The sequence below is a fragment of the Corythoichthys intestinalis genome, chromosome 1 (genome assembly GCF_030265065.1).
Source record: "Corythoichthys intestinalis isolate RoL2023-P3 chromosome 1, ASM3026506v1, whole genome shotgun sequence".
In the NCBI taxonomy this organism is placed as follows: domain Eukaryota; kingdom Metazoa; phylum Chordata; class Actinopteri; order Syngnathiformes; family Syngnathidae; genus Corythoichthys; species Corythoichthys intestinalis.
Genome location: NC_080395.1, coordinates 69,775,216 through 69,802,976, shown reverse-complemented (window position 1 = coordinate 69,802,976; position 27,761 = coordinate 69,775,216). Strand labels below are relative to the sequence as shown.

Below are 27,761 nucleotides of genomic sequence, written 5' to 3'. Positions count from 1 at the left end.
GATAGCAGTATTCAAAAAATTATACAAAACAATATAACAAAAGAACCACAAAACCGTTCATAATAAGTCTTTAAATAATAATGAAATCATTTTTCTAGTGTGCCTTCTGCCCGTTTCACTTTTTCTGATGCGATAACTTCACCACAGACCCTAGTCTCACTCACCACCCAGCAGACGAGCGAGCTACCTGAAGGTGCTATTTTTAGCTTCCGCAATTGAGCGACGTTACGGTGACAAGTCAACTTCATGAAAAGACAAAAGCCCTCCGGGTCAGAAGAAAAAGAAAGAAGAGAGCAAAGACGTGAAGAAAAATAGAGGTTTGTTGTGATTACAGCATAAACATGTAGACTTAGCGCAACTGCAAGCTAGCAGTTATTTACATAGCGCTTATAAGACTTAGTGCTAAAGAAAAATTATACTGCATCATTAGCCAGGCTGTTGTTTCAGAAATATTTTCAGTATTCAGCCACCTGCGGATTAGTTCCAGTTAAATTTACTCCCCGTCCAATTTTAGAGAAATTTGGACGAAGTGTATGGGAGACTAAAATTGTCTTGCTTATTTTTATGTGATGTGAACCACTTTTACCTTGTGTTAAATTGTGCTTTTCAAATAAATTTGCCTTGCCTAAAAGTGCCAAGGTTAATTAAATAAATACACCATTAAATATGGAATAATAATTTCAAAGTGCTGTGGTATGGGGACTAATAGTGCCACGGATTTAAATGCAAATATTTGTTATTAAATCTGTCATTAATTCATTAAAATGACAATCACGTTCATGTAAAAACATATTCAATGTATTAATTTTTTTTGCGATCATATATTCATTATTATTGGATAGTCCTGTGTAGTTGCTGTGCTTCAAGAATTTATTTTCTTTTAACTACGCCCATCAAAGATAGTGGCCGGATCCAATAGACGGGTACAGTAGGCTGCAAGAATTTAGGCGCTTTTATGGTTATGTCATGCTGGTTTCACAATCAACAGCTATTTGACAATATAATGTAACATTCCACTTTCTTCTCTTTGTGGATGCTCTTCTGAAATATTTTCCTTCTACCGCTGTACATCCTGGGCCATCTTTTACAGCAAACATATCCACATCAGCACCAAGTCCAAGCCCACCAAGTCCAGGAAAGAAGTGCACCTTTCAAAACAACTGTCATATGAAAGTGCAATAGATGCTTTGCATCAGTGAAGACAAGGTGAGTAAGGTCAAGGTGAAAAAAAAAGTTTCATTTTAAAGTGTTCTGTGTGTCTTTATATAGGTTTGTGTGGGTGAGTGTTAATCATATTGTAATAACAATTGTAATTTATTTAATGCATTTGTTTTGAAGTGTTTTTTATTGGTGCTTTTGAATAGTTATTACCAGTGTTGTTACTAACGGCGTTATTTTTTTCAGTAGTGGGTAATCTAATTAATTACTTTTCTCATCTTGGCAACGCCGTTACCGTTACTGAGGACGGAAAGGCATGCGTTACTATGCGTTATTATATTGGTCGAAAAGTCTGAGGGAGAGGGATCACCGAGACGACAGAGCAGAGCAGGAGTGGGGAGGAGGCAAAAAAGTTGTGACGCCGAGCAAACGCGATGCTAGGTAGCTCCAATAATACATGTTGTAGCTGATAGCCTACAAACTACGCCCGCATGTTATGGTAGATATGGTAGACATGGTAGATATTACACTGTACTGTATATAGATATAACTAGATGCAAAATGACAGACACGGCACTAGATGCGTTAGCAAACAGCCGCCATCTTAAAGCAGTAGACTTTTTAGGACGGTTCTGTTGTAGAGAACCTTCCTAGCGAAACTAAGTAAGTTTTTATCTAAAATACTTCTAAATCGGCAAAATCTTGACTTGAATCTATCTTTAAATGATGAAACAGTTTTAAAACTTTCATATGTCCAAAGTACAGAGAAGGGAACTGATGCAACAATAGGAGCAATTTTAACAACTTTTAACAGTTGATTCATGGTAAAGGGTACATTAGGGTAAAGAATTGGGTTCAGACCAATTGTACCAAAAACCTTCACAAAAAACGTCACATAGTGTGGCCAATGTTTTTTTTTTTTTTTTTTTTTTTTTTTTTTTTGAGGGGAAAAAAAAAGTAATTATCACCAATTACTTTGCCAAGTAACTAATTACTCTTACATTCAGGTAATTGAGTTACTAACGCAATTACTTTTTGGGAGAAGTAATTTGTAACTATAATTAATTACTTTTTTTCAGTAAGATTAACAACACTGGTTATTACAGCATTTTTCTTTTAATTTATGCACTTGTTCATTGTCTTTTTTATATAATAAATTACAAAGAGATAATGTGCTTTTTCAGTGTGAGTTTTTAAATATATGTGGTGAAAATGGGGGGAGGGCGCCAACAAATGTGTTGCCTAGGGCACCGAATAGGTAAGGAATAGCCCTGGATTTCGATACCAAACAAGTTCGCATCAACGTAAATAAATGATAACTAGGTGCTATTACAGCAATGACACAAATGGCTAGCATGTGTTCGCTAGCATTAGCACATCGTTCAAACAACCACACAACTGGCTCTAAGTGTCCGATCGCGGGTGGAAAACACACAACGAAAACAGAAAAGATACACGCAGGCGTTGCCTCTGTAGAGATATTTTACAAGCATCTTTCTCTCTCTCTCGCCCACTCACTCACAGACGCCGCGTAGCTGTCCGTCTTCTTCTGGCATGTGAGCGCTCTTCTTTGCGTAAACAAGTACGAGTGTGCCCCCACGTGCCACAAACTAAAAGCATGCATTTCAATATAAAAAAAGTCAATAATACAATTGAACACACATTGCCAAAGGCAGAACGCGAACGTGGCCCTAGCTATTAAGTTATTCAGATAACTATAGCATAAAGAACATGCTAACAAGTTTTACCAAACCAACAGACTCCAAAACACCAAAATAACACGTGAAATGATATCATAACGTGTTAATAATTTCACACATAAGTCGCTCCTGAGTACAAGTCACACCCCCAGCCAAACTTTGAAAAAAAACTGCGACTTATAGTCTTAAAAATACGGTAAGTTGTGTCACCGTCATTGTCAGTTGAACTGGAAGAGAGAAAATCACGCAGCCTGTGTGGCTACTTTTTGCGTTAGAATAAGAAACAATGATTTTAAGTTTTCATTTTGTAATGTTACAGCATATTTCAGTACCTCTGTTTCATACAGCTCAGCTGTTTTTAACTTTTATGTACGTACTCTATTCAACATTATATATGTTTCTTAACACTAGATTATGTTTCCATAATGCGACAGGACAGCAATACTGACGGACAAAGATTTTTGGGGGAAGCGGTGCTTAGTTCAAATAGTTGAGAACCGCAATATACCGTGAAGAGAAATTCAATTTGTAAATTGCTGTATTTTTTCACAAGTCAAACTATTCATGTTGATGAAAATCAGTTTTTTTAAAGATTGAATGTTTTTTTCTGGTTTTAACATCATGGTGAAACCTCTTGAAAATGACCACTTCGAGATGTTCTCTCCTCTGCCTCCACCACTTTCTCCGGGCAGGGGAGGAGATGCATTTGGGAATGGTGAGCATACAGTAAAAATTGCTTCTCAGATCCAAAAGGTGGCAAAAGAGGCCAACAGTAATTATACCACAACTAAGGTCCAAGAACCACCGCAATCAGGACCCTGAAAAGCTCCGAGGCATCCAGCACAGCAACAAAGTTGAATGTGTCCTAATACATGAATACAGGAATTTTGTGTTCATGAATGATGTGGAACCAAGATAGTGCCACGGCAAAGCAGTAACAGGTACAGCTGTATTGAATTTATTTTGTCTACACTAATAGATTATAGTTGAATTTTTCTTTTATCCCAGACAATTGTTCTAATTACCTGACATGTTTTGGAAACTACTTCCGCCTTCATCCATCAGCTGATAAAGACACTTCTTATCCACTGTGGAGATTAAATAATTTTAAACACAACTGTAGGCTACTTCTTCTGGCACAACATATTGAGTATCAAATTCTCAGTGGTGGGAGGTCAGGGGCATGTCAGTGCCCTCCTGGGTCCCTAACCCTACAGTAAAAATTGCTTCTCAGATCCAAAAGGTGGCAAAAGAGGCCAACAGTAATGATACCATAACTACGGTCCAAGAACCACCGCAATCAGGAACCTGAAAAGCTCCGAGGCATCCAGCACAGCAACAAAGTTGAATGTGTCCTAATACATGAATACACGAATTTTGTGTTCATGAATGATGTGGAACCAAGATAGTGCCACGGCAAAGCAGTAACAGGTACAGTTGTATTGAATTTATTTTGTCTACACTAATAGATTAGTTGATTTTTTCTTTTATCCCAGACAACTGTTTTAATTACCTGACATGTTTCGGTAACTACTTCCGCCTTCACCCATCAGCTGATAAAGACACTTCTTATCCACTGTGGAGATTAGTTTTAAACACAACTGCACTTCTTTTGGCACAACATATTGCGTATCAAATTCTCAGTGGTGGGAGGTCAGGGGCATGTCAGTGCCCTTCTGGGTCGGCCTGCCCTGGGCCACGTCTTCTCGTACTTGGTGCCGGGAAGGTGCTCCCCGGTTTCGGTTCCATACCGTGCGACCCTCCTGACACGAGGGTGGGGCGGGGGGTGCGCCTCCATCCCCTTGGCCTGTCCCCAGCTCCGTCCACCTCTCCGGGGCTTTGGCAGCTACCCCTCTGTAGGCTGAGCCTCCTGGGCCCATGGGGCCTGGGCTGGGGCTTGTTTTTCCCTGCCGGTGGGGTGGGTATCCCCTAGTCTCCGGCGCTCAAGGTGGCGCCTGTTCGGGGCACTATAGGTGCCAGGATTAGTGATCAGGCACCATAGAATAGAATGTCAACATATCCACACTTACAAGTTATTCACATAATACTGGGTTCTATACCTGACATTGGTGATTTGTGTACACTCCACCCCACCCAATAACATTTCTTTCTGACTCTTCCTCTCACCTTTTTCTCCTTGGTCATCATGCGCCCCACTGAGTGTCAACTGGAAATACAATTAGCTAACGATAGCACTACTATATTCATAGTTATTTGATTTTTTAAATGTCTTGTTGTTGTTGTCTATTCTTCTCTTCTGTCTCTGTCCTTTTCTATTTTCTTTTTCTTTTTTCCCCCATTACCCCTTCCTGCTCGCCGCTTTCTCCTAATAAACAAAATACAATGAATAATCATCACAATGGGAGTATATCATACTCCCACGTGATACATTAAAACCTTTCAGACCAATAGGACACTCATTCAGATTCTCATTCTCTCGCGATCGGACACTTAGAGCCAGTTGTGTGGTTGTTTGAACGATGTGCTAATGCTAGCGAACACATGCTAGCCGTTTGTGTCAGCTGAACAGGACAGGTTTAAAAAAAACAAAAAACAAGAAAAACACGTTCGCCCAAAATAGAAACGCGTTCATTGATTGAATGCGGTCATGCACAACACTGATTGAATCACTCTGATTGTTTTCAAATGAAAGCATACAGAAAATGCAATTTCTTATATGTTTATCAGTGAGATTATAAACAGTAACATAAAATCTTCATTTAAAATCACAACAGAAGTTTACGAAACAATTTGGGAAGCATCACATCTTTGTCATACAAAAAAAAAAAATAATAAAATAAAAATATAACAACAATTCATAAATATGCCAGATTAATGACATTTCCATGTGAACAGTCTACATGTTTGTCCTTAATACTTCGCCAAAGTTCAGTAATCTTTCTGCTGGTGAAAACTAGAAAGCTGGCAATGATTGTGGGTTCTCAGCTTTGACCTCAGAGACATACCTCTTCCTCAGTAGCATGATTATAGGTGAACAGAGTCACTTGGCTGCAGCGGAATTGATGCGTCAGGTTTAATGCGTGCTGACTTAAAACATTGGGTCCAGAATCTACGTTTGGGCTGTCTTGTCTGATCTTTAGTGTACTCCGTGGCAAAGTTGATAAAGACCTAGGCAATGGAGAATATTTTGTCATAAAAACGGATTGTATATAATAATATATATCTCTGAAATATAATAATACATTTCTGTTGTTAAAGGCAAGAGATAAAATCACATTGATAGCAAGGTCCTCAATTGATACAAAATCTGATAGTAATCTGAGATTAGGAATTGGTTATCAGAGCCTTCACATTGTCTTATTTTTTGAAAACACCTTGAGTGCTCATATAACAAGCTAGAAAGTAGCAAGAAGGAAGTCGCAGCACAACTGCAGTCATAGACCAATTTCAAAATAAAAGCCTTGAGTATTCCTTCAATGTTATGCATGATTGGGTTTTTATTTTAAAGTTGGCCTGCGTGCTTTCGAGATCATTGCGGCACTATGCTGGATTTGTATGGAGGTTGATACAGGGAGTACTCGGACAAGCAAACCAAAGTGTTCTATAGTAAATAAGTGGCTGAAAAGTAAAACTACAGTAAACATTATTGAAGCAAGAGCTCTTGTGTCTTCATTTGTGAACAAATTGGTGCACTGTTTACCTTTATTTTACCATCCATTGAGTATTTTAGTTTTGCTTAATTTTACTAATATGATGATATTAGATGTTTTGGACAGTTATTTTGAGATATGGGGGCTATATAGGGGCACTTAAAGGGTTAATTCCGACTTACGCAGAAATTCGGTTTGCATCGCCGGCATTGGAACGGAACTCGTTCATACCCCGGGAACTACCTGTATTTGAAACTCACCTGGAGGAAATGAGATTGAGTGTATGTAGTAGAAAGTGAATAATATGCTACAAAAAATAAACTGTTATGACAACAATGCAGGTTTAAAGCTGGGCTATAAGCATCATGTGTTTCCTAGATGCCAAGTGTGTAGTGTGTGTGCCGTGTTGTAATGTCACCAAGGAGGCTTTTTCATATTGTTGATCATATTGTCGAGATAAAACCATAATGGACCTTCACAAAAATGGCATCAAGGAAATTCTATCATAAAAGCCAGAATAATTCTCATTTGCACTGGCTATTTTATTTTGACTGTTACAATGTATTGTTGACCTTTACTAGTTTAGAATAGGTTGCTGTTATATGAATACATACGGTGAAGAAAATAAGCATTCAAACACCCTGCGATTTTGCAAATTCTCTAATTTAGAAATGATGGGCGGGTTTAAAATTGTCGTGGTAGGTGCTTGTCCACTGTGAGAGACATTCTAAAAAAAAAAAAAAAAAGAAATCACAGTGTATGATTTCTAATAATTTATTTGTATTGTGCTGCTACAAATAAGTATTTGAAAACATAGCTATTAGCTGGAATTGTGAGCCTCAAAGACCTGTTAGTCGCCTTTAAGAAGTCCACCTTCACTCCACTTATTCTCCTATATAACTGAGGCGGACTTTTTGAGTCTGAGTTTTTGACCTGTTTAAGGCAGTTGGCTGCATACTGGACTGTCTCAGGAAATTAGAATACACAATATTCTAATTTTCTGAGACAGTCCTGTATATTGTTCTATGTAAAGGACGTCAGCCAAGGTCGGCCCCCCACATTTTTACCACGCCAAATCTGGTCCCCTTTGCAAAAAGTTTGGACACCCCTGCTTTAAATGGTGGATTAATGTACAGGACTGTCTCAGAAAATTAGAATATTGTGTATTCTAATTTTCTGAGACAGTCCAGTATAAACACCTGTCCACACTATACACCCCAAAGAGATGTGCAAGGACACCAGAGACAGAATTGTAGACCTATACATGGCTGGAAAGAGCAGCTTGGTGATATAAGATCCACTGTTGGAGCAATTGTTAGAAAATGGAAGTAGCTAAACATGACTGTCAATCTCCCTCGAACTGAGGCTCCATGCAAGATCTACCTCGAAGCATCTCAATGATCCTAATAATTTTGAAGAATGATCCAAGAACAACACAGGAGAGCTAGTCAATGACTTGAAAGGAGCTCATACATTTCCAAGGTTACTGCTAGTAACTCACAAAGATGTCATGGTTTAAAATCATGCATGTCACGGAAGGTTCTTCTGCTTAAACCAGCACATGTCCAGATACGTTTTAAGTTTGCCAATGACCATCTGGATGATGTAGAGGATTCATGAGGGAAAGTCATGTAGTCATATGAGATCAAAATGGAACTTTTTTGTCTTAATTTAACTAATAGTGTTTGGAGGAAGAACGATGAGAACTATCCCAAGAACACCATCCCTACTGTGAAGGAGGGGGGTGGTAGCATCATGCTCTGGGGTGTTTTTCTGCACAGGGGCCTGGAAGACTGCACTGTATTAAGGAGAGGATGACCCGGGCCATGTAAGGTGAGATTTTGAGGTATAACCTTACCTCAGTTACAGCATTCACAATGGGTCGTGCCTGTGTAACAACTATGAAGTGATTACGGTCATATTAAATTACTATGGACAAGTGCTAAGTTCGACTATTAGTAATTGCATAACCAAATAAATGACAGACAAATTATGGATTCGACCCGCCCCCATAAATACAACAACCACAATATACATACAATCAACAGAAAAAAAGGGAAAAAAAATATTTATCTGAAAATAAGGAAAATGTCTTCCCTTTTGCACATTTTTACATTTCTCTTTCTACTTTAATCAGTTTTGATTACTTGTAAGATCTTTTTATCTACCCGGGTTGTTTTTGTTTTTCCAAAATTCTAATTTTTAATCAATTGATTTTCTTCAATGGCTCAATTTTATAGACAACGTTTGGTTCCTTTTTCGAGTTTCAGTATTCAATTTTTCCCATCAAATGTTTTTTTCTTTTGTTGCTCAACAAAATTCTTAAGTCAATAACACTTCAAGTATTAAGGACAAAGGCACAAAAAATAAAAATGACAAGAATAGTAGTTCAAAACAAATTCAGCAAAACGCTGAACGGCTACAATAGAAAGGAGTATATCTTCGCTGTATCAATATCTTCAGTCTTTCTGGCTGTTTGCTATTGATCCAGAGGGGTAAAAAAATCCTCCGCTGGGTAACAAAAAATATGGTGGATCCTACCAGGTTGAATGATTCCAAACCTAAGTCTCGCGTGTGTCTCGCTCCTGCGTGAGGCACAGTTCATCAGGTCGTCTGTGGATAGCTCACATCTTGTCTCTCAGTTGGAAATTTTCACTGCAACAATTGTTCAGTCGCTTCTGAATCAAGCTTTAATAGCCTATCGAATTAACAAAAATACTTCAATAAATAATTTGCAAACTAAAGAGGTCTAAATACAATTAAAAATAAAGTTATCGTCAAGTAAAGTTAACAATAGCGCAATGACGCACGTTAAGTGAAGTCAACAATAGTGCAATGATGCACATTAAAAACGACTGAGCAGGTGGCTAAGCTAATGAAGGAAAGTGATATTTAATAAAGGGTATTAACATTTAAAAAGAATGAAACAGTAAAAATGCATCTGCTATAAGAAAGTTGAGACTGTTTCTGTAAGCAGGTGGGCCCGCTAACATACCGCTTCAGACCAGTGATTGACACCTGAGGAGTGAAGGCATCAAAAGACAACATGCCATCTGGAGATGGCCCACCTCGGAGAGGTCTAAAGAAGAAGAAGGGAGCAAAGGGCACATTGCCCAGGACCAGAGGACGTGTAGGGACACCTATTCTGGCGAAGCCAACAGCTGACATCGAGAATAACCATCTCCCAATTTGGCATCAAGGGACAGGAATTCCATGGACATTCAACCAATCACATGAACTCACATCCTCAGTTGCTCATCTATAAAATACTGAACAAGCCGGAAAGACTTTGTCAGTCTACTCCAATCTTTTTTGGGCTAGGACCAGGAGTAGTTCACTGACCCAGCATGCTGTTTAGAAATCCTCTGTCAAAAACTTAGGGCAATAAATTGTTGACTTTGAACATGTCGTTATTGGAGTCCTTTAACGAAAACGAACACGAATGGAACCTTAAGAATTAATCATTTAACAGGTAATTTAAAACACAGGTTCCTTTACTAAACAAAAAGGGGACATTTTGCGACGTCATACGTTCAATTAACCACCAATCCTCAGTTTACAACAATTGTGCGGCATAAATATCATGAATTAAACACTTTTAACATACACTGACCAATTCAATATGACCAAAATATTCAACAAATATAAGTAAATAGGATTTCCAACTCACCAATTCCCTTTCAGCAAGTAGTTTATCACCAAGATGAACAGAGCTTGGGAAAATTCCAAAATTTTACCTTTCACAGTTAAAAGAAAAGTTTTAGCATCATAGATTTAATCATATTTTAATCTTTTTCGCAGTAACTGTAACTGGACTCACCACTTTCCTTTCTCAATCCTGTATGAGCAACAGCGCTGAAAGTTGTGCGCATTCTACAAGTTCCCACGCCAGAGCATTTCGCCAATTGAGATTTTCAAAATAAAAGTCTAGCAGAAATTTCAATTAAATAATTGTTAGTATATTGATTATATCAGGTTTTAAATGTTTTTTAAACATTTTCCCATTTTTATGTTTAAACAATGTATTTCAGTGGTGTCCAAACTATTCCACATAGGGCCGCAGTGGGTGCTGGATTTCATTCCTACAAAACAAGATAACATCTTTTCACCAATTTGGTGTCTCACAAGTGTAACCAGTTGATTGCAGTCAGGTGCTGCTTGTTTTAGCACAAACTTCATTGGTTAAAATGTCTGTGCTCGATTGGTAGGAACAAAAACCAGGACCCACAGCGGCCCTTGCGGCCAGGTTTGGACACCCATGCTTTCAATGGTTGTCTTTATCAATGGGATCTAAATTTTTTTAACTATGTTAACCTGGGTTGCAGGTCTTCCAACATGACAATGGCCCGGAGCAGACAGCCACAATATCCAAGGAGTGGCTTCATAAAAAGCATAACAAAGTTCTGGGTTACAGTTCTTCCAACATAACAATGGCCCGGAGCACACAGCCACAATATCCAAGGAGTGGCTTCGTAAAAAGCATAATAAAGTTCTGGAGTAGCCAATCTGCAGGCCCAATTCCAATAGAAAATCTTTGGAGAAAGCTCAAACTGCTTCTCAGTGACAGTCCAGAAACCTGATTGATCTAGAGAAGAGTTGTTGTGGCAAATTCCTGCTGCAGTGCGTACCAAACCTGGTTAAAAGTTACAGGAAACTTTTGACATCTGTAATTGTAGAGAGGCTATTTTACGAAATATTGACATTGACTTTCTCAGGTGTTCAAATACATATTTGCAGCAGTATAATACAGTGGTACCTCGACATACGATTGCGTCGACAACTAACTTTTGACATCCGACGTAACATTTGACTCACCATTTGTTTCTACATTCAACGACATGGTCGAAATACGATGACATGACAGCGGTGCAGACGGACGCACGGCAGATTTTCTTATGTGAGAAATCAACACAGCTTCTAAGAAGGTAAGTGCAGGTAATAAAACAAGGAAAAAGATGACTCATACCATTGAAATTAAGATGGAAATTATAGGAAAATATAAGCGTGGTGTGCGCATCCGTAAATTGGCTCAACACTATGGCCGTAGAATGTCGACGATCTCCACCGTCCTCCTCCGACCTCGGTTCGCCAGTCTTATAAGTTAAGGTGACAATTGTTATTACAGTAACATCCCTAAAGAAATCACCAGTTCGTCAGGTTTTTAATAATTTATTTCAGAACTTGTGCAACACAACATGCCCGCTGTCTGTCGCACTGGACGGTGGTCTCAACAAAACATTAAAAGAGAAAGTAAAAGGTCAAAAGCACTGCTCCCTCTTTCTGTAACGTCAGCGACGCTGTGTGTTCAGGTACAGCACACACAACATATCCGACACATTAGAAACTTATTCGTTACATTTTACAGGAATAATAATTATTTTATTAGTCTGTTTTTTATTAATAGTTTATTTGTTTTGCTATGTGTAACTGCCATTTGTAATAGTACCCACAGTATTTATTAAGGATTTAGTGTAGGTTTTCGGGATGTGGAACGAATTAATGGAACTATAATGTATCGTAATTTCCCGAATATAACGCGCAATTTTTTCCCCTCAAATCAACTTGTAAAATCATGGTGCGCATTATAAACCGGTACATGGATGGAAACAGAAATATATATCTATTACATAATGTATATATAAACAGTTTTTTTTATTGACAGGGCCACGTGTTGAAGAGACGTATGCGGCGACCTGTTGCCGAACATTACGGTACGTGACTTCACCATTTGTTTCGGTAATACTTTACTCTAACCGCCCGAATGATTTCGTCTGTGTTAAATTCTGATATTTACACTCATCATAAAGCACAGAATTTAGTTTCTTGAACTCATTTGAAACGACGTTTATTGCAGCTCCGCAACTCGGACCATAACAAACGTAAGCACACACACTTCCTGTGTCCGTCAACTATATAGGTCCCTCAGGAAACTCAAACCCAAATAACAATAGTTCCTATTGTTACTGTCGTGTTGACAGCGATGAGCTCTCATGGCTTTCCGACTTACGTTCTCACTTTCATTTTACCGTATCAATCCATGGAAGAAACATTTATTCATCATGATGAAACAAGCATGTTATACAGCAGCCTTTAAAAGAAAAGTCCCATCTGTTTTGTTTTCTCCTAGATTCTGGTAAGTTGGAGAAGTTGTCAAATCATATTATTATAGTAAATATTGTCAGTTTATGGTAATGTTTTGAACTACCAATGTGCTATACTTGTGCTGCGTTTTACCAGTCAGTAAAATGACATTTGTGTATCTGTACACAAGCTCTGTTTTCTTGTATTCTCCTATTTATTGGTGCTAAAATTAGGGTGCACGTTATAAACGGGTACAATAATTTCCCCTACATTTTCCAAGTAAATTTGGGGTGCGCATTATACACGGGTGTGCCTTATATTTGGGAAATTTCGGTATTCATATGGGAAAATTCTGCTCGACATACGACCATTTCGACTTACAAACACGGTCCTGGATCGAATTAACTTCGTATGTAAAGGTACCACAGCACAAATAAATTGTTAAAAAAATAATACACTGTGATTTCTGTATTTTAGCTTGTCTCTCACAGTGGAAACCTACCATTACAGTGTGTTCAAATACTTATTTTGCTCACTGTAAATAAATATTTAATATTATAATACATTTGCAATTTTTTTCTTCCTTTTATGAATTCACATTGTCCTAACAAGGCGGCCAGGCTGGCAGTTACATACGCTGCAATAGGTGCCCTTTTTTCCTCTGAGCACCTGCCCCCCAAATTGTCTGTGTATGCCAGTGGCTATAATAGTGTGTAAGTCTTCAAATTTCTCTGCTAGGCCCTGTGCATTTCAATATGATCATTATAATATGATTTGAAATCAGAATGTAGTGGCTAACCGGGAGGATCAGGACAAATCCTGGCTGCGCAGCCGGATAGGAGGGCGGTTGTGGGTTTTACACATTTTTAATACTACAGTTAATTTTTTTGTTTGGTACTTTTTCTTGACAGTGAGTATTGCTTACATGCTGTTACCACTTCCCTGTGCGCTTTTAATTATTGTTATTACATTTTTATATATACAGTAAACATACTAACTCATGAATACATTTACATCGATGCTACCTCTACCAGTCACATTACTATGACTGATGCTTTATATATGATATATATGTATTTTTTTTCCAGATGCATCCTGACGTGTGCAGGCTAAAAAAAACATGCAGCTCCGCCCGTGTATTGGAGTAGGCCTATGTATTGAGCCAAATTTGCTACTAGCTCAGCGCTGTACTTGATCATGGATAAAAAGAGCAAGGGTGGAGCTGTATAAATGAATTAAAAAGAGAAAAGCACTTGCAAAATAATCGGCAAAATGTGCAAAAACAGCTGTTTTGTTTTAAGAAAAAATCACCTCGCGGACTCAAACAACAGAGGATTACAATCAATGTGGTAATGCAGGGTGGCAAAATATATGCAACTTGCACCGTGTGATACAACAACACATAACAGTGGAAACTTTGGCTTGTAACACCTCACAAGGGAGATGCAGCAGCAAGCACCAGCCGTGATAGACCCATTACAGATGCAGAGCAGGGAATAGATTACACATAAATCTAGTACTGTGAATATGTATCACTTTACTCTGCTTGAACTAATAAATCTTATACTGTGAATATGTACTATTTTACTCTGCTTGAACAAATAAATGTCATACCTGTGTGATTCTCATTCGGATATGGTCATGAAAACCTGTATAGACTAATACATTTCTCTTCAAAGATGGTTATGTGGCCCAGTCCACAATTTGTTACCAAAATACAGTAGTAGTATTTTGTGTAATTAATTCATTTATTTAAAACTGTTTTTACAGTCGTAAATCCATTACTGTAATGCGTCCATGAAAACATTTGATGCATAAATAAGCACTCCCGTCAGGGGAGGTATTTCAAGTGGGGGGAAATTTTTGGACACAACACCGAGAGCAGCGTGCGCATTTACACCAGTCAATGACTCTGGAGTGCACGGTACTGCAGAATTTTTTTCAAAACAAAAATCGGGTTATGAAAAGAGTAAAGAAAAGAAAGCAAAACAGGAGAGGGGTAGGCCAACAGGATGTGACAAAGAACTTCACAAAGGAAGGTTGGTGTCTTGTGTCAGTCAGCCATGAAAATCACCTTTCGGCGTAATTCGCCGTTTTGAATTTAAAAAAGTGACCTACGTGAATTGTGTAGAACCGAGGAGAACATTTTTTTACGGCGAGAGGGGGTCGCAAGATTTTTTTAAAATTATTGTTATTCTTATTATTATCATGGGATTCATTTAGTACTTAAACTGAGCACTTCAGAAATCAGTCCTTTCAAAAAGTTGCAAATCCCTCTGGCTGCTTCGCTGACGAGAACTAATCATAGGCCCAAACTCAGTTCCATTATTGCAATCGTGCGCATGGAGTGCTTGAAGAGCCTTTGATTGCATTGCAAAGCTGCGAAAACAAAAAGCAGGCCTTATCCACGCCGTGGAAGACCAGAGAGCAGCATACACACTTGCCTGCATTTGCCAGCAGATGGAAATTGGTGAGTAATGGTTTCAATCGTTTTAATATTTTACCGTTCGTCGCAGCTTGCGTTGAGCACTGCCAGAGCCAGCCAAATCTCCCGTGACAAAATTGCTCCCGTTAGAAACACATTGTTGAGTCAAATTAAGTGGCATGCTCTCGGATGGGGGGTGCCTCGCATAGATTCCGACGTCAGCCTGAGGCGCATTATTTTCAGCTGGGACTTGAGCTGACGGCCAGCCCGACAAGTGGTGGGAATGATTCTTGCTTCTTATAGCTTTTCAGAAATACAGTGATTCCTCTTTTTTCGCGGTTAATAGGGACCAGAACCCGCTGTGATAAGTGAAAACCGCAAAGTAGCACACCCCCAATTTTTTTTGTGCGTGTTTAACGTATTCAGATTTATCTGGAAAAAGGATACATATACGACATGTTTTTTTCACTTTTTTCCCCCCAAAAGTATAATTTATAAATGTTTTTTAAACAATTCAAAATGTAATAATTATGATAAGTTTTAAACATATTACTGTCCCACCAAATTATTTTTTAAACAAGAATAAAGTAGAAGGAAAATGCTTGGCTTTATTAAATGCTTAATAGTGAGTCTACTCAAATCCTCTCAAGCAGCTCACTTAGTTAAACGATGATTGACGCATGTGCAAACTTTTTCTATGACTGACATTATTTGGATTGAAAATATATATTTCGATTGAAGCATCTTTTTTTTTTTTTGATTGAATAATAAAGACACAAATTTACCTCCATAGTTATTGAGAAAGAAATTAAAAAAGCTTTAAAAATTATAAAATATGTTTTTAAATTTAAGATTAATATTTCATTATGTAGACATGCCTTGTAAGGAAAGGAGGTTGAGGGATTAAAAATAGGAGTTGGATGAGGCTGCTAAAGGCAGTGGATACCTCATTAGCTGGGTGAATAGCACACTTGGTAAGAATAACAGTTTGCAAGGATAGTCAGGTCTAACATACAACAATTATAAACACAATTCCAATGTTATTTTTCTGTAAGATTTTATGTAATTAATATTTATTAAGTGCTAGAGTTGTCAAATATACAGTAGATAATAAGTAAATAATAGATTTAAAAAAAAAAAAAAAAAAAACTGATGATGGTGGCTCAGTGACCATCTGATGTGGTTTGTTCTTAGACGAGGAAGAAAGTTTTGATGTAGAGGTTGAAGGAAGAAAAGAGGCAGACTGACTGAGTCACAGCCAGAAAGTGTTGATGACAGAGTTGATTTCTATTCACACTGTAAATGCTAACATTCAAATTAATTAAATGTGATAAGTGAACTAAACTCAATTTTCATCAACCTGTTGTGAACACTACTTTTAAATAAGTAAGTAGTAATTTGGGGTTGGAGAACTTGCTTAACTTGATATATCCCAGTTAAGTCAAATTAGAAAAAATAATTTCTTGTACCCAGTGTCCTTTGGGCATTCTATCAGACATGCGCAGATCTGCCCTGCCCACTTTCGCGCTCTTTCCAACACCTTTCTCAGTTATTTTCGCCATTGTGGGTTTACTTGTCCTCAGCACACTGATTTGGTAAGTACATATTTTACTCTTTTGTAAACCGTCGATTTGTCTTGTTGTAGTGTAGTAGCCTGTGTGCTGCCAGGGAGGAGAAGTGTCAATTACATCAAATATCACCGCTAGCAAGCATGCTATATGACCGTGACAGTAACCTCATCATTTTCAGAAACAAATGTAGACTACAGTTTATGGTAGACTCCCATTTTATGCCGGCGTTTTTAATTCTTGACAGACGGGGCTCGTAACGTTTTTAGGCGATGGGAGAGGTTTTTAAAACCGATTTAAAACAGTTACCGAGCGGTTTTAAGTTAGCTAGACCGAGGGGAGGTTCGCTTCCTGTTTTAAAAATAAAAACACTAATTCTATCGTTAGCGGGTGTTTTAAGTTTTAAGTGCCTTAATCACTACGGTCAGCTTGAGTAGCGCCGAATTTGCACGTTGTGGATCTAAACGGCTACTTTCTCACGTAAAAATGTTAGAAATGTCGATAAAGTGATTTATTTACAGAGTTAGTGCTAGAATTAAGTCAGCTTCAGCCTGCCTATTTCGGCTCAGGTAAGAGCTAAATGCAGTCAGACTTTATGTGCGCCAACGTAATCTGTTCTTGCGTTGGAGCAGGGGTCCCCAAACTACGGCCCGCGGGCCGGCCGGATACGGCCCGCCTCCACAATTGGTCCGGCCCCCTGAACCCCCCCCCCAAATAGTGTTATTATTTCCTGGCTTTTTTCTGTGAAGAACCCAGACAGGGTTATTTGGTTATTATCTATTTAATTAATTGTGTTATTATTATTCATTATAATATGATATTATATTATGTTATAATTATTTTTATTTTATTTTGTTCCAAGAAGAATTCAGAAAGGGTTATTTAATTATGGCTTTCTGAAAAACAATAATTTTTTACATTTAGGCACTGCTGCAATCGTCACACTTTTTCTGTTACAAACTGACCCGGCCCCTCATCAGAGAAGGGTAAAGTCATGTGGCCTTCATAGGAAAAGGTTTGGGGACCCCTGCTTAAGAGTGTTTGTCATCTGCCCTTCTATTTGCTTTTCTTCATGTGCAGTGCTCCCCCTCCATGTTTGGTCAAACTGCACTGATAATTTGAAATTGTTTTAAAATGCATTAATCGCAAAAATCAGAGGACTAGATCACATTTCCCCCTGTTATTTCACCACTTTAACTTTGGTCTAACCTAATATAGGAATACAGATAGAAAGAGTGTAGAGATCACACTCGACGCTATAACAACCTGGTGTGTTTAAGGTTGGTCATTTATGTGCCTATATTTTGAAATTGTTGCCTTAATTTTGTGTTCTTTTTCACCATCCCCCAATCAGGCTGAAGCAAATGGTCAAAAGTCCACACATACCTCAGTCTCAGCAATTACAGGTATGTTTCATACACTGATCAATGAATCATTTAATATTTGTATTTGTTTCATGGGTTGGGATAACAAACATGCATTAATGTTTTTACAGATGGATTAAGAAATTAATTGTACATCTCAATTTGAATGTTCAAAAATAATCAATTACGTTAATTTAAAAATAACTCATTATTAAACATTTTAGTTTGTGAATATTAAAATTTATTGCAGATTTTAATTTGTGATTAAAAATAATTGGACATTTTAATTTGTGACTGTTAAGAAAAAATGTAACTTTTTTTTTTTTTTCTAACAAGTTCTCAATGCTGAAATTATCGTGTCTTTTCAGGTCAACCAAAGCAGTATTCTCTAATGCAGTGGACTTGCAAGTACTGCACATTTTCTGCTGAAAAGAGCCTACTTGCTTAAGCATTACCGCTTAAAACATGGATACCACACTCGGACATCCCTACTCCCATGTCTTCATAAGGACTGCCTCTGCACATTTAAATCTTTTAATGCACTCAAAGTACACCTATCGACATGGCACTCTCAAAAAGATGCAGGCAAAAGTGGAGAAACTGCATTCGACCGTCAGTTGTGCAACTTTGTGGAGCCCTGCTCAGAAGCAGACTTCTTTACCCATTTGCGAGGACATCTTAAGCTGAGGCAAATGGTTACTTGCCCATATCAAGACTAACTTTCAGAGCAGTATTTATTCGACCTTCACTGCACACAAAAGCAAAGAAATGTGAAATGTGTTTGAGCCATAGTGTGGGTAGGACATTTGTGTCTAAATCATTCAATCCCAATAAAAGTTGCTTTAATAAAAAAAAAACTAATTTTTAATCAAAGAAAAAGAACCTTTTGCAAAAATATATATTTTTTGAAAATATATATATTTTTAAATATATATATTTTTTATTGACGTGTCACTTTTTTTTAAAGGAAAAAGTTTAAAACTTTTTTTTTTAAAGTTGAAAAAGTTTTGAACGCATTTCTTTTTTTTCTTTTTGAAGTGGAAAAAGTTTTGAAGGCACTTTTTTTCGATTGAATCATTTTGACACAAAGATACGACTTCAACACTACTTCCGACATGTTTGAGTGGCAGGTGACTACACCAATGGCATAAAAGAATGACTAATGGCCACCAGGGCTCCATCGAGCCATCGGACTCTGCTTGAGTCCAAGCCGAAAATAGGGCACCGGTACGGGGGGGTGACATCGGCATCTCACCGGAGTGCCCGCGATGGTATGGTGCGCTGCTGCTTAATGTGATTCAAGAGGGGAACTTCACCCACTGCCCTGACGTGACGGTTGGCAATCGGGGTCCAACCGCAGTGTCGCGACGCGCCGGTATGGGAGTGGCCAACGAGTGGCCCGACACTAGCCTGCCTAGTAGCCCGCGCCGGGAGCCCCGTCGGGAGCCCCGTCGCTTCAGCTTTGAATGAGTGTCGTGTCAGTCGCGGGACGTCTACTCAACAGCCGGCCTCCGCGCTGGGGTGGTGATATCGGGGTCCGCCAGTGTGCCGCAACAGGGCACCGTACCATCGCCGGCACACCGGTGAGATGCCGATGTCACACCCCCGTACCGGTGCCCTATTTTCGGCTTGGACTCGAGCAGAGTCCGATGGCTGAATGGAGCCCTGGTGGCCATTATTTTTGCTTCCTGCTTTTATGCCATTGGCGTAATCACCTGCCACTCAAACATGTCAGAAGTAGCGTTGAAGTTGGATCTTCGTGTCTAAATGATTCAACCGAAAAAAAGTGCCTTCAAAACTTTTTCCCCCCCAAAAAAAAGTGCCTTCAAAACTTTTTCCACCATAAAAAAAAAGTTTAAAACTTTTTGCTTTTCAAAAAAAAGTGACACGTCAATTAAAAAAAAAATAAATAAATAAAATAAAATCTGTTCAAAAAAATATTTTTGCAAAAGTTTTTTTTTTTCTTTGATTAAAAATAGTTTTTTGATTGAAGCAACTTTTATTGGGATTGAATGATTTGGAAACAAATGTCCTACCCATAATACGGCTCAAAAACAAAAAGGATTGCTTCGATCAAAGAAAACAGTTTCAATGAAAAATAAAGTGTAAATTTCTGAGTCTCAAATATTTTTTCACATTCAAACCTTTTTTTCTACAATTGTTTTTTTTTTTTTTTATTGAAGTGATTTTCTTTTGAAAATATACATTTTTTGTTTGAAACAACTTATTTTGGGATTGAATAATAAATACACAAATGTCCTAGCCAAAATGTGGTCCAAACGCAGAATTACATCAATCAAAAAAGTTGTTTCAATAAAAAAAAAAAAAAGAATTAAATTAAAAAAAAAAAATTTCAATCAAAGAAAAATAGTTTTCAAACATATTTTTTGACTTACAAATTTATTTTTGCATTCAAACAAATTTTTTTGATTGACATGACTTTTTCTTTGATTTAAAAAAAAAAAAAAATATATATATATATATATATATACTAATGACATATTTTTGAATAGAAATTACTTTTTTTTTTTTTTTTTTTTTTTTTTTTAGAGGAAAAAGCTTAATATGAAATTAGAATTTGAATAAAAATAAGACACATATTCTTGGTAAGATTTTAGGTTTCTCAGGTGTACAACTCCAGTACACGTTTTGCATTTACTCTTATGTGAAAAAAACAAAGTATCTTGTTTACTGTATCAGGTGTTAAAGTGAAATTTGAATTTGAACTGAGTTGTGTGTTTTAAAAAGAGTTCTGTATTTTTATGTTTATTTTATCACTGCTGCGCAGTTTAAACCATGGCACAATGTTGATTGTAGTTCCAGTTTTGATCACTAATATTGTTGGAGAAATCAGAACTGTTAGCTTTACCAGAGCTCAAGTTCATGTTGTAATGGGAAACTAGTTTGACGCCATGCCTTCAATGCTGAGTTAATGTCCTGAAATTATGAGAATAGGATCTCGCCTGTTAGTCTTTGGAAATTACAGGATAGGAGTGGACATTGATGCAGTTCAGGTATTATTCAGTAATTTCTGTAGCAAAAGGTTATTTTAGGTACTTATACTTTGTATGAGGTGCAAAATGTTTGCAAAAGTGGGTTTATAATTAATCCACTGATTGTTCATTGATACTGAGCATTAACCAAACACTGTTCAGCCTGCCAGGAGCCAGTGTCTCCCATTAAATGCACTTTTGAGCATTTTAAAGTAAATTTTAATTCCATTGAATTAATCCAATGAGTGTTCTCCATTTATTGTGTTTTGGGGGTCATTACTGTTAGATAATGTGTTTTTAATGAAATTAGTATGTGCAGATGTAATTTCTATTGTGGAATTATTTTAGGTCAAGAAAATTAAGTTGACCTGAATATGATGGGAGTACTGTACACTCAAAATAAACAAGTTACTGTAATCCAGTTATTTAAGTTAGTTTGAGTACTGCCAACTCAATATAAACAAGTGACTATAATCCAAATTTTTTAAGTTAATTTGAGTACTGCCAACTCACAATAATTAAGTTAATCAAATGTAATTCATCTAAGTCAACATAAATTAATTTTTTTAAGGCAGCTAGTTTGCATATATTTTTTTAGTAAAGTCAACTTTTAATATTTTACAGTGATTCACTGTTGCCCCCTCCCTTTTAAAGTATGTCACAGTCACAGCCAATTATAATCTAAAGCTGGTTAAAATTGAAGCCATGCTGTTGTAAGGCATTAAACACTTGTTCATGTGCCCCTTTTGATCTATGAGCACCTGCCCCTCTACCGGTCTCTGCACGGCCCTGCCGAAACACATTAAGGGTCGACAGAGCTAAATATTTTGTAGTGTTGTACAGTGTACCAGAACAAATTTCCTCCACACCCTTCTCACCTTTTTAATCCCTTACCCATTTTCATGCCTGGTCAGTGTAGTGCTGAAAATTAACTTGTTATCTTAGCCCACTCCAGCTCCATCTGGAACCAAGCGATGTCTATTACAAAGCTCTAAAGCGAGGAATACGGGATTTTCCTGGCCTCAACAAGCGAGATTCACCTCTTCAAAAACATGAATTCCAAATAATGACGGCACTTTTTGGTATCCTACAGATGTTGAAAGTTGGTGTGGAAATTTTCTTTTTTAAAATCGGCTTGAATCCAGTTTGTCAAGAATTTATTGAATTTAGTTTATCATCAATAGAATTTAGTTTGTTAACAAGGGACCTCGCTTCGGAGCAGTAGCCTATAGTGGAGATCGCAACTTTCCAGATGGCGCTAAGCCGACTCAGAAAGGCAATTGGCTAGGAAGCTAGACTTTAATGATTTGATCAGTGACTTTGCTAGCAAGAAGGCTCAGCGCTGGGCTCTTGGTGAGTAAGGCTGAGCAAGGGACCATGTATCATGCAATAACAACTGTTAAAACTATGGCTACATTAGATCAATAGACTTGCTACAGTATGTAATGTATACAAGGTCAAAAAATCTGCTTTTCGCTTTGTTTGTTATATCATTCTGAAGATGATGTCATTTTAATTGTGGTTAATGTATACTGTAGTATAGTTAACTCATTCACTCCCAGCCTTTTTCACCGGTGCAACCCCCTTCGCTCCCGGCCGTTTTATTGGATTTTGACTGATTTTGCAAGGCACACAGAAAATTCTGTTCTATTGCTATATAAACATGGAACCCACCAAAAGAAAGATTGGACTCTCTTATTTCAGCAGGAAAAAAAGTTAATCTTAGTAGCTTAGTTTGAGCAATTTTCCAATTTCTGATGAAAAAACAGTTTGAGCTTTTTGTGAAAGCATACATTTCAAACATAACTGACTTTAACATAGCTATTTTTTTTTCTTTAGTTACATCCAGAACATCTGAATAATGTTTTCCTTTTAGAAAATAACAAAAACAACAAGACAAATAGAGCTTTAGACAGCAAAGTAACAATCTATTTACACATAACTGAGATGATGCTGTTGTGGCCGCGACACCAGGGGTAAATTTTTCGCTCATCGCCACCTGTCTCTGCTCGGCGAGCAGCACGGACTTAACGGCATTGTCTGCTGCACTGGTGGTCCCGGTCGTTCTGCTCGGTCCCGACATGACCGAATTATTATGAATTATTTTCATTATTTTCTTACTTATATTTACCCCTTTTTCACTTGCTGAACGTGCCATTCCATGTTGTTTTTCCTCAAACGCACGTTTGATTGGCTGATGACTTGACCCCCCCCCCCCCCCCCCCCCTGCTCCCTCTCCACCCATAAACAAGCAACTCTCACAGTACAGAATTACGTTACATGGGAGGGATATTAGATGTTTTTTTTCAGCCAGCAGCCCACTATAAGTAATGTAAAACGTAATTGTTGTGAAACGCACCACTAATTTTGCTAGTGAAAGTCCGACCTACAGTACATCCCAGTTTAACATTCCCTTTACATTAAATTGTGGGGACTTGCTAACGGAGTAGGAAGCTGTTTAGGAGAAGTGTCCTACTGTATGAGTATTCTACTATGGTAACTGTCGAAACTTGAGTGTTTACATGTGAGTCAAGGATCACACTTGAGATGATCAAACCACTAGTTTATGAATAACACAATAAACTGAACGACCGATTGCCTCGCGTGCACACTTCCATGTTAGTCTCATCAATACTGCCGCTATTTCGGTCAAAGGCAACTGACTAGTACATATGACAGCAAGGATACGGTGGCTCATGAGTCTCAAAAAACATTTAACCAAATGTTCTACAGGAACAATTAAAAAATTAAAAAGTAAAATTAAAAGTAAAATTACACTGTAAGAAATATAGTAAACTCTGCTCAGCTGTAAGAAATTTAGTGTACCAAGGCTACCCCCTTTCTCTCCAGTTTTCAATTTTTTTTTGCTTATGAGTTCTTAAAGCAGCCCAAACGAGCTTTCATTTTTTGTTGAGTTTTGCTGTGCTTGTGGACAAAAACAGTAGTGTTTTTCCTGAAAGAAGACTCAACTTTTATTTATTTTTGTTATTCCCTGATTAAGATGTTTTTTGTTGTTGTTGTATTTAATTTATTTAGACAGACAATTTTGAGTGGTATTAAGACAAATGTTTATATATCTATTTATTTATTTATTTTGCATTCCTGGATACTTAAGAGATGATTAACAAGTTTGTATTTCTTGTGTATGTTAATATAATTTGTGTTCACATAATGCAATTTAAATTTCCTAATAAAATCCAGACATTTATTCTGGAAGTTTTTAAAATGTTCTGTAGCAGTTTTTGAAAACAAAGGTTTGAATTAAACGGTGTATTACCTGAACCAATACATATGCACTGCAAAATCCCACCTCCATAAAGTTGAAGGAAAAAAATTAAATTCCCTTGTTTTCAGTGTAAATCTATTAGAACTAAGTGAAAATATCTGCTAGTGCTTTAAGTAAATTTTACTCAGACTTCTTAAAATAATATAAAATAGCTAGCTAAAAAACAGATGACTTATTTTAAGTAAAAAAATGTTTTGTATATTTAGTCTTAAAAAATTTTGTTTGCCAGAAATGTTCTTAATTGAATAATACAACTAGCTAATGATAGCGCCAACATATTCATAGTTAGTTTTGGCTTTCAATGTATTTGTTGTTGTTGTTGTTTGTGATTCTTCTGTGTGTGTGTCTCTCTCTCTCTCTCTCCTTTCCTTCCGTTCCCCTACTGTTCGCTGCTTTCTCCTAATAAACGAGGTACGCTGAATGATCACAATGGGAGTGTGTCATACGTTTAAAAAAAACTTGTCAGAAATGTTCTTTATTCAAGAATATGTATGGTTTAAAACATTATTTGAAAGCAATTTTTTCTTGATTTAGGTGAAAAATTACCTTATTTTTTTAGATGTTTGTGCTTAATAAGAACAAATGGCAATATTTAGTTCAAGTAAGTGGAATAATCTGGCGCATTCATCTGTTAACTAGTCTTTAACAATGAAAACAAGATGGGGAAAATTATTTGACTAGGTTTAAGAAAAATGATCTGATTAAGACGTCATAAATTTAAAGTGTACTGAATGCGTTACTGACTGGATGACTTCTTTGTCTGGTTTGGTGCATGTCACAACTATCAACTAACCACTGTGCCGTCGTTATAAACATGCTTACTTGACATCACTTGTCCAAATGTCAGTGGTAAAACTGATGTGATCGGCAAGTCTTTCACAAAGAATCGTGGTCATATAAACTGCATTATTTTTTCATCCAGGGATTTGGCTATCGGGTCATTTCGGGAATCTCCTTCCGCCTGTACCCTTCAGTCTGTCCAGCCGCCAAATTAGCACCCACGCCATGCCTCTTTCTTGACCCGGAGTGGCGGCGGCAGCTAAGTACGTACCGGATATCCGCCCGCCCCGGCTAGCTCGCTGCGGCATATTCGGTGCATGGCGGTGGCCTGCCTGACCGGCCAGAGCGGCGGGCTCCGTCGGAAGACAGCTACTTGTCGACTATCGGTCTCGTGAGGTGTTTAGCCATAGATGGGAGTTTACCACCCGCTTTGCGCTGCATTCCAAAACAACCTGACTCCGGGAGGACCGCAGCGTGTCTGTATCGTCACAAGCTCCGTAGCTTCGTTTATAGTTTATCTGTGTTTACAATAGCTTTAGCATTCGCGCTAGGTGCAGCCTCGTATTCGTTCCCAAAATCTTTGTGATGCAGTTTTAAACGGCTGCTGGGTTAGTGGTGTTCAATGACGACGCTTTCTTTCCACCTCGTGGAACTTCTGCAGTGCATGTTTTGTAGATGGCGAGAGCATCGTTTATTTCATTTCACACACGGGAAAATCAATGCATGCTCGTGAGAGCGCCTCAACACTGATGTGTGACGCTGCCTCCTCCATGACGCCGTACTCCTCAACCCCGCCCCTCTCTGAAACCCCTGTGGGAGGAGGGGGTTGAGCAGGCGGCGGTGGAGAAGTGGAGAAAACTGCTTAGGTTGCGCACATTTGGAGGCTAAATGAAGTATATAATTATCGGATTGCATCATCGGTTGAATTTTTTAAAATCTGTATTATCTGTGTGACGTCATCATTGCCATCATCAGCCAATAATTATCGGTAACCGATATTATCGTGTATCTTTAATAGATACTGTTCAAAACATTATTTGAAATATTTTTTTCTTGATTTAGGTGAAACATGACCGACTTAAGAACAAATGGTAATATTTACTAAAATTAAGTGGAAGAATCTGATGCATCAATATGTTAACTAGCCTTTAAAACTCAAAAGAAGATGAAAATTATTCAACTAGATTCAAGAAAAAGTAACAGATTGAGACGTTATACTGTAAATTTGCAGTGTGAAAGTTAGTATAGGTCAATACAGATTAATTTTGCATCAATCATCAAGCCTATCAATTAAATAGGTTCTTCTTGGAGAGAAATGTAGCCCTGACCGCCGTTCACCCAATCTGTTTTGTTTTATTAATGTCCCGTCTCCAGGAAAATGTGTACATGCAGGTTATGATTAAGGTTATATTGTCTCTACCAACATTGAGACCAAACCTACACCCTTGTAATCAGGGTAGCGCGAAAACTTGACAGCACTTGCGAACAATGGTGAAAAGTTTTGAGGTACATTTGTGTCTTTATTATTCAATCCAAAAAAAAGTTGCTTCAATCAAAATATATATTTTCAATAAAAAAAGACACTTCATTAAAAAAAAATTTAAAAAGTGACTGCAAAAAATTGAGACTCAAAAAAAGAAAAAATTGAAAACTTTCTTTTAATTTTTTTCCCTTTTCTTTATTAAAACAACTTTCTTGAGTGAAGTAATGTTGTTTTGCGTTTGAGGAACATTTTGGCATGGACATTTGTGTCTTTGTTATTCTATCAAAAAATGTTTTTATATGAAAAATCACTTTGATACATTTTTTTTCTTTCAATCATATATACAGTATATATGTTTTTTAACCTGTCCTGTTCACCTGTTTGATACGGAGAATGGAAGTCTAAGTGTACGGTTGGTCTGAACAGTTTTACATTGAGAGTATGACACACTCCCATTGTGATCATTCAACATATCTCATTTATTATGACAAAGCAGCGAACAGGAAGGAGTTATGGGGGAACAGAGGAAAAGAAACACAAGAAAGAAACACAAACAACGAGACGAAATACATTGAATGCCTACACTATTAATATGTTGGTGCTATTGTCAGCTAAATGTATTTCCGTTTGACACCATTTTGGGGGCCTGTTGACCAGAAGGGGAGGGGAGTGGGGAAGTCTATAAGCTATGTGATTCGGACGGGTAGAGTGTACTCAAATCAGCTCTGTATCTAGAACCCAGTTATTGTGTGAATCCCTTTTAAGTGTAAGCCTGTTGGCAACAGACCCTAAGCTGCCCCGCTGCCAGTTCAATCATAGTTTTTGAATGCGAAAAAATATTTGAGAGTCAAAATTGTGCATTTGAACATTTTTCATTGAAAATGTTTTCTTTGATTGAAGCAATCCTTTTTAATTTTGGGCCATATTATGGGTAGGACATTTGTGTCTAAATCATTCATCCCCCCCAAAATTGCTTCAATCAAAAAAAAAAAATTTAAAAAATAAATAAATAAATAAATAATTTGCAAAAATACAATTGGCTTCCCGTAAAATTACATATAGATTTTGAAAATATTATACTTATTTGGAATAACTGTTTATAGATTGAAGTGCAAAAAGTTTTGAATGCACTTTTTGTTGAAGTGGAAAAAGTTTTGAACTATGACACCAACGTTGATCTTCGCTATTGGTCAGACATGTTTAAGTGACAACTGGCTACACCAATGGCGTATTTCTGAAAAAAACTTGAAGAAGCAAGAATCATGTCCACCACTCCTCGAGTCTCAGCCGACAATCGCGTGCCTCAGGGCGG

At 37.5% G+C, this 27,761-nt stretch overlaps 1 protein-coding gene across 1 annotated transcript in view; it reads right to left on the bottom strand.

Annotated features, from left to right (window-relative positions):
* Positions 1-5,061: 5,061 nt before the first annotated feature.
* The window catches only part of LOC130912442 (phospholipid-transporting ATPase ABCA1-like), a 383,631-nt gene continuing 360,931 nt past the window's right edge, over positions 5,062-27,761 (bottom strand). The window contains exon 48 of the mRNA XM_057830543.1: positions 5,062-5,987. Within this exon, the coding sequence (XP_057686526.1) occupies positions 5,844-5,987 (144 nt within the window). The 3' untranslated portion in view covers positions 5,062-5,843. The remainder of the gene's footprint in view (positions 5,988-27,761) is intronic.